Here is an 8,076-nt window from a genome sequence, read left to right as displayed (position 1 = left end):
GGCAGGTCTTCAAAGTGCCACTGGATTCTAGATTTAGGTGAGGCTGAGAGAGCCCTGCAGGGACAGCTCTCAGAGAACTGTTACTGGCCCAAGGTCACCCAGCTGGCTGCGTGGAGAAGAAGAAGAGTTGGTTCTTATATGCCACTTTTCTCTACCAAAAGGAGTCTCAAAGCGGCTTAGTCGCCTTCCCTTTCCTCTCCCCACAACAGACACCCTGTGAGGTGGGTTGAGACTGAGAGAGCCCTGAGATTACTGAAGAAAATGAGTTGTTTCTTGGATGCCACTTTTCTCTCATAGAATCAAAGAATAATAGAGTTGAAAGGGACCTCCAAGGTCATGCAGTCCAACCCCCTGCACTATGCAGCACACTCACAACCTGCCACCCCCTTGAGCCTTCACAGATGGCTATCCAGCCTCTATTTTAAAATTTCCAACGTTGGAGGGTGAGCAGTAAATTAGCATACAGCATCATGAAGATGCTGAATAGGTTGGGGGGGGGCGTCAGATGTCCCCCCCCCCAATGCTTGGCAGAGTGCTGTGACTGGGACAGTCCCCTGAGTTGCCAGCTCTTCCCTGGGAAGTTCCTGGAGGTTTCTTTATTTACATGGGGATTTATATTCCACCCCTTCTTCAGGGGGTTTGGTGAAGAAGAAGGCGCTCTCTGGGGATGCTAAGCTTTAAGGTCCGCAATACAGAGTAGCTGCCTGAACTCTATCATCTTGTTAGGCCTGGTTTTAAACACGGTATTTTTATTTAGCTTTTCTTACCTCTCCAGGCTGGGAGACATGAGCCTCCCCTCTATTTGATGCAGCTGTACGGAGAAGTTCCAAGACCGTCTCTGTGACCAGAGACTTTGTTCGGCCGAGAAGGACATTCTTGGCCTGGAAATTAAAACTGAAAAGAAAGACAACTTTCTCCTCCTGGAAGTGAGAAACCATTTTCTGTTCTAGGATCGTGAGTCTGGTCTGAAACCTCACAATCCAAGCCAAAGAAGAATTTGTGGATTAATTGTTCCAATTTACTTGAGAACGAAATCCTCTCCCAACAAGAATGCCCTTGGGACCTCCCTTAACAACCTACAGGTGGTATTTTGGGGGGATTTCAGTGTCCAGAGGGGCTTCGCCAATCTAACCTTTGCCTATCAGGTTTTACCACAGGATGCCTGATCTTTCCATGCCTCACTCCAGAAGGCAGAGGGAATGGCTCCGATTACCACAGGATTCCTTTAGCAAAGAATTCTATAACTCCATGTGAATAAACTATTCAGAGATAATATATCATTGTATTCCAGCACGATACATAGCGACATAGGAATAAATCATTTCCAAAGAGCTGAAGGATGCTACAAAAGAATACAAATCGTAAGAATCCATCTTCTACTTGCACATACATTGTCTGAGGGGAGACCTTCAGGAGCTGACATCTCAAATATAACATTTCCACAAAGTTAACGATTCCCCAGACAATGAATCTGCTAAAGCATGCTGTTCACCAAGAATGCGGAACACCTCTGGATAGAAAAGTTGCAGGCTTCAGGTCTATCTCGGCTCTCTTAGAATTGGTCTTCATTTTTATGCAAGGAAGCGAGGGGATTGTGATCTGTCTGTAGAACCAAACGCACTCCCCTGAAATAGGGGTTTCACTTATTCAAACCCCAAAGGATAGCTAAAGTTTCCAATTCTGCAATGGAATACCTCTCTTTGCTGCTTTAGGGTGCTTTGGGCTGATCCTGCGTTGAGCAGGGGGCTGGACTAGATGGCCTGCATGGCCCCTTCCAACTCTATGATTCTGTGAAGTCTTCTCCCTCCAAGAATGGCCTTGGAGGTCAGAACTGCTTGTGTCCCTCAAAAAGGGACAAGTGGTATTTTGGGGGGGGGGGTGGGGGGATTAAGGTCTAGAAGAGCATCTCTTAACCCTTGCATCTCAGGTTTTAACATGGTTAAACATGACCCCACGGTTTTGAAAACTGTACTTTTTCTTTCTTAAGGGAATTCTCTGATGGGACAATGACTCCCAAAGACGATCCCACTGAAGCTCTTTCAACACTCCAGGCATTGAAGTGGTTTCTCCCTTGTGTGAATTCTTTGATGCCCAGTAAGATGTGACCTCTGACTGAACTTCTTTCCACACTCTGGGCATGTATATGGTTTTTCTCCTGTGTGAATTCTCTGGTGAGAAGTAAGACTGTTGCTCCAAGGAAAACTTTTCCCACACTCCAAGCATTGATACGGTTTCTCTCCTGTGTGGATCCTTTGATGAGACTTCCAGGTTCTACTCTCACTGAAGCATTTTCCACAATCAAGGCATTTATATGGTTTCTCTCCTGTGTGAATTCTTCGATGTGAAGTGAGGCGTGCATGGTGACTGAAGCTTTTCCCACACTCCAGGCATTTATACGGTTTCACCCTTGTATGAATTCTTTGATGGGAAGTCAGGTTAAAACTCTGGCTGAAGCTTTTCCCACATCCCAGGCATTGATATGGTTTCTCCCCTGTGTGAATTCTTTGATGGGAAGTAAGGTGTGAACTCTGACTGAAGCTTTTCCCACACTCCAGGCATTTAAATGGTTTCTGCCGTGTGTGAATTCTCTGATGGACTGTAAGGCTTCCACTCTGAGTGAAGATTTTTCCACACTCCAGGCATTTATATGGCTTCTCCCCTGTGTGAATTCTTCGATGGACAGTAAGGTGCCCACTGTGACAGAAGCTCATTCCACACTCCAGGCATTTATATGGTTTCTCCCCTGTGTGGATTCTCTGATGGGAGGCAAGGCTCCCAATCCGACTGAAGCTTTTTCCACACTCCTGACATTTGTAGGATTTCTCCTTTGTATGAATCATTTCATGCAAAGTTACGCTTCTACTTGGAGTGGATTCATTTCCAAATTCCAGACATTTGCTATAGGTGCTCCACTGAGGAATATTTTTTCTGCTTGGAGTGTGCTCATGCCTGTTATCTCCTGGGTGTATTTTCGGCAGTCGGGAGCCATTCGCCTCTAATGCATTGGAATTCTTCCTCCCTTCCGGTGTGTCTTCTCCCTTCTCCTTCCTCTGCGCATCACAACATTCAGTCTCCATTTGCTCATCTGAATGGGTCTCCTCCCTCTCCAACAGTGGGGGTCCTTTCGTTTCATCCGCTGACTGCCACCTGCCACCTGCTGAAAGAAAGAGAAATCTGGAGTTATGACAGGCCACTTTCACAAAGTGTTTTCTGGTAATGCTTGTGTTTGCATTCTGCGAATGCTCAGGGGTTATGCTCAAAGAGCCGATAGACAGCTCTATAGCCAGCTTGGTGTAGTGGTTAGGAGTGCGGACTTCTAATCTGGCAAGCCAGGTTTGATTCCCGCTCTTCCACATGCAACCAGCTGGGTGACCTTGGGCTCGCCACAGCACGGAGAAAGCTGTTCTGACCAAGCAGGAATATCAGAGCTCTCTCAGCCTCACCCACCTCACAGGGTGTCTGTTGTGGGGAGAGGAAAGGGAAGGTGACTGGAAGCCACTTTGAGCCTCCTTCGGGTAGAGAAAAGCGGTATATAAGAACCAATTCTTCTTCTCTTCTTCTTCTTCCCCCTTGATTTTTCAATACTTTTAAAATTCCAAGTGGAGTAAGTTGGCTGAGCAGCCAATCATACAGTAATGAACACAGCCCAAGACAGCAGAATAGAGAGAATATACCATGGATATTTTCTGTCTCAAAGACTGTTTCCGCACTGGAGGCTTTGCATCGGGCTGCTGGCTGGAGTTGAGTCAGGGCAGGTTGCCCAGCCTCTTCCTGCTCCCTCGTGGGGGAGCATTTGGCCCAGTGCACCTCGTCCACCCCAAATCTGTGCTCCTGCATGGGAACCAGAGCAGCAGAATTTCCAGTGCCTGATCCAACATGGCTTCTCTTACATTCTTGAAGTAGTTCAGAGTTTTAAGTTTCTCTTTTCCTTCCTGGATGTATTTCCAGGAAAGGAGTGTTTGGGCAGATGCAGAAGGGAGAAGGGCTGCTCCAGACATCATGTAAACTTTTAAATCTTTTAATCTGAATTTAGTTTCACTATTGTCTGTTCACTTTTTCATTTTAATTGTCTTTTATTTTTGGTTGTTACAGCATAAGGCTGTGACACTCATAAACTTACTTTTCTCTCTCTATGTTTCTCAAACATTTGTTTCCTCTCAACGTTGTCCTTTCTTAAGGTTAGTCCCCCCCCCCCTTCTGTTGTTGTTCCGAGACTGGACTTCAGATTGGCACAGAGCCTTCCGAATCACTTCCAGCACTGCTCCGGGCTGGCCGGCAGGGGAAGCCAAGTCACAGGTGTGGACAAGACAGCTGTCCGGCCTTGGCTCAGAGCTAAAGGGCAGGAGCTGCATTATGGGCACCATCGCCCGGGAGGAAGGCCTGGCAGATCCAGTTCAAGGGACAGAAGCTGGGGGAAAACCTGGCCTGAAGGGAAACAGACAGCAGACTTGGCTGAACTGGACATATGCAAAATGAGAAGGGGGCCCTTTTCATCACTTCATGGTTTATAGGCGTGATTTTGGCATGGACAACCCAGCCCAGCACCTCATGCTGTGCGGAAAAACAGGGCCCGGAGAGCCATCAGCCATAGGAAAGAAGAGACAGTCCCCCTGACCGATCTAAGCACCTACCTGCCAGCCCCTCCGCTTCCTCAGGGCCCAGAAGGAACGGCTCTTCTCCCTCCTCCAGCCGGGATATGAAGTCAGGCTTAGAAATCCAGGGTCCTTTTTGTCAGAGGGGGAAAAAGTCACCAAATTATAACTTCCCCGTATGCTCATAAGTGAAGCAACTCCAAGGCAGGTTGACCGTCCTTCCAGAAATACACCACAGACAGGGAATAGAGGTGAGGGGCAAAATGTTAGAGAGCCAGGGTCACCCATCTGGCCCTGGGGTCCCGGCCCCACTCCCTGCCACACTGAGAAATGGGCCGGAGAAGCCAGCACAGAAACTCCCACAGCCTTATCCAGCCCAGGTCAGCCGAGGCCCAGACTGGAGGGAAGCCCCTGCATAGACCACCTCATCTTCTCTAGACCAGGCATCCCTTGTTGGCACCTCTTCTGTTGCCCTCTCACGTGATCCTGGCACAGGGCAGGGGTTCCCATTCTCCCAGCAGGGCCCATAACCCCTCCCATGTCCCGGAGGGGACAGAGATCAGCCACTGGGCACAGGGGAGACGGCCCGGCTGCTCCTTTCCTCATTCAAGACCTCCTTCCAGTCTTACTTCCCACCAGAAACTGCCACAGAGGAAAGGGTCCTCACCCAGGGAGGCCACGATCCCAAAGTTCTCCAGCATTACTTCCTTGTAGAGCGCTCTCTGGGCTGGGTGCAGCAGGGCCCACTCCGCCGGGGACAAATGCACGGCCACCTCCTCAAAGGAGACCCCGCCCTGCAAGAATCCAAAGAAAACACTTCTTTAGATAGTTGGAAAGCTGGTCCATTGCTGGGAGAGGGTGGAAGTGCCAAGAACAAAGGCGGGGAATTAATAGTGGTAAAGAAGGAGAAAGAAAAGGAGGGAAATAGAAGGTCAGATCTGTTGAACTACTAAGCTTTGAGATCAGGGACCCTCCTGGCCGACAACCAGGAACCACCCTGCCATGAACAAAATAACCATTTCAGACCCACCCCCTGCGACCTCGAGGCTCTCCCTCCCCACAACAGCAGAAGAACGGTCCGTGCAGATGTAGGATTCCCTGAAGGCCCCGTCCCCCAACCTGTCGCTTTGCCTCCGTTTCTCCAGGTTGGCTACTCTAACTGTGAGCGAACAAACCTGCGCCCCGAGAAACAAGAATTCTGTGCCTTGAAGAAACACGCCTATCATTCCCACCCAGGGGCTGGACGATCCGGCATGGGGGACTCCCTGCAAGACACAGGCTAGCCCCGGCCCCTGCTGGCTTCCGACCTTCACAACCGGTTGAGTGGTTTAAAGGAGTTCTCAGAGTGAAACAGAGTAGAAGAAGAGTTGGTTCTTATATGCCACTTTTCTCTCCCCAAAAGAGGCTCAGTGGCTTACAATCCCCTTCCCTTCCTCTCCCCACAACAGACACCCTGTGAGGTGGGTGAGCCTGAGAGAGCCCTGATATTCTTTCTCTGTCAGAACAGCTTTCTCAGTGCTGTGGGGAGCCCAAAGTCACCCAGCTGGCTGCATGTGGGGAAGAAGCGGGGAATCAAACTCAGCTCACCAGATTAGTCGTCTGCACTCCTAACCACGACACCAGGCTGGGCTTACATGAATCCATGCAAATTTTCTTTGCAGGAAAGACACAGCAGGGCACCCCCAAGGAGAGGACCAGCCTGCCTTCTTGGGAAATTCATGGACCGGAATTGTCCCATCGCCCCTGTTTGGGCTTCTTTGCCCAGGTCATCTGAGTCTGCGTGTGGCTCTTTTCCTGTCCCCCCCACTGGGCAGCCCCAGCACCTTGGAGCGGCAGAAGCTCATCAGCCCGGCCACAGACAAGGAGGCTCCCTTGGTGTCCTCTACACACCCCTCCCCTCCACCAGACCCCCTCCCCTTCCTGGGTACCTGAGCAGGCATCATGGTGGATCTTGACCCTTCGCCACGCAGAGGAGACCTCCAGAGTGTCTTTTCACTGTTGCCTGGAAGGGAGAGACAGGCTCTCGTACTGAAATGGCAGACTCATTTGCTGTGCTGGTCCCCTCAGTGAACAGGAAGGCCTGGGAGTGTTTGGCCCAATGCCCCCCCCTCACCCAGCCCTTTGATACGGGGAGGGGTGTGTTTTCCTGCATCTTATTCCCCTGCCCCCCCCCCCACTCCTGAAAATGATTCTTCCCCAATGCCATACAAGGGTTTGGTCCAATGTCTCACCCTCCCCCGGCCATTCTATATGGGGGGCATTTCCTTCTGTCTTATTCACACCTCCCCTCTCCTCTTCTTTGCCCCCTTGGTGCTTTCTGCAGCACCTCATCCCAGCCCCCCACACCTTCCCTGCTCCTGCCTGTGCCTCCCCCATACCTTTCCCCCTCCTGTATCTACTCCCTTCTTTGCCTCCTACCCGTAATCCTCCCTCAACCCCCCACTCCTTCCCTGCTCCTGCCTACTGCCTCCCCCGTACCTTTCCCCCTCCTGTATCTACTCCCTTCTTTTGCCTCCTACCCGTAATCCTCCCTCAACCCCCCACTCCTTCCCTGCTCCTGCCTCTGCCTCCCCCGTACCTTTCCCCCTCCTATATCTACTCTCTTCTTTGCCTCCTACCCGTAATCCTCCCTCAACCCCCCACTCCTTCCCTGCTCCTGCCTACTGCCTCCCCAGGACCTTTCCCCCTCCTGTATCTACTCCCTTCTTTTGCCTCCTACCCGTAATCCTCCCTCAACCCCCACTCCTTCCCTGCTCCTGCCTCTGCCTCCCCCATACCTTTCCCCCTCCTGTATCTACTCCCTTCTTTGCCTCCTACCCGTAATCCTCCCTCAACCCCCCACTCCTTCCCTGCTCCTGCCTACTGCCTCCCCAGGACCTTTCCCCCTCCTGTATCTACTCCCTTCTTTTGCCTCCTACCCGTAATCCTCCCTCAACCCCCACTCCTTCCCTGCTCCTGCCTCTGCCTCCCCCATACCTTTCCCCCTCCTGTATCTACTCCCTTCTTTGCCTCCTACCCGTAATCCTCCCTCAACCCCCACTCCTTCCCTGCTCCTGCCTCTGCCTCCCCCATACCTTTCCCCCTCCTGTATCTACTCCCTTCTTTGCCTCCTACCCGTAATCCTCCCTCAACCCCCCACTCCTTCCCTGCTCCTGCCTACTGCCTCCCCAGGACCTTTCCCCCTCCTGCATCCACTCCCTTCTTTACCTCCAAGGCAAGAACAGAACGAGCATGTTGCTGGACCTCCAGATGGAGCTTCTTGTTTTGGGTTTGGGGCTCTGTGTGACACAGAAGGGTGGACTGGACAGGCCATTGGCCTGCTCCAGCATGGCTTCTCTTCTGTCTGCAGCAGTGAGGCTGTGTATTCCTGGTGCTTAGGGGGCCAGAGTGGGAGGGCTCCTGGAGTTCTGCTGGTGGGCCTCCAGATGACCCTTCCTACGTTCTACTGGAAGAAGTCCTACACAGAGAGCCCCCTCCCCTTCTC

At 51.4% G+C, this 8,076-nt stretch overlaps 1 protein-coding gene across 1 annotated transcript; it reads right to left on the bottom strand.

Moving 5' to 3' along the window:
* Window positions 1-1,262: 1,262 nt before the first annotated feature.
* On the bottom strand, window positions 1,263-8,076 carry LOC143834061 (uncharacterized). Its single transcript, XM_077330619.1, has 5 exons — window positions 7,800-8,076; window positions 6,521-6,594; window positions 5,260-5,386; window positions 4,632-4,724; window positions 1,263-3,157 (listed from the first exon to the last, which is right to left on the bottom strand). The coding sequence occupies exons 1-5, from the start codon at window positions 7,903-7,905 to the stop codon at window positions 2,040-2,042; spliced, it is 1,518 nt and encodes a 505-aa protein (XP_077186734.1). The 5' UTR covers window positions 7,906-8,076; the 3' UTR covers window positions 1,263-2,039.

Source organism: Paroedura picta, chromosome 3 (assembly GCF_049243985.1).
Source record: "Paroedura picta isolate Pp20150507F chromosome 3, Ppicta_v3.0, whole genome shotgun sequence".
Lineage (NCBI taxonomy): Eukaryota > Metazoa > Chordata > Lepidosauria > Squamata > Gekkonidae > Paroedura > Paroedura picta.
This window is presented reverse-complemented; position numbering and strand designations above follow the sequence as displayed.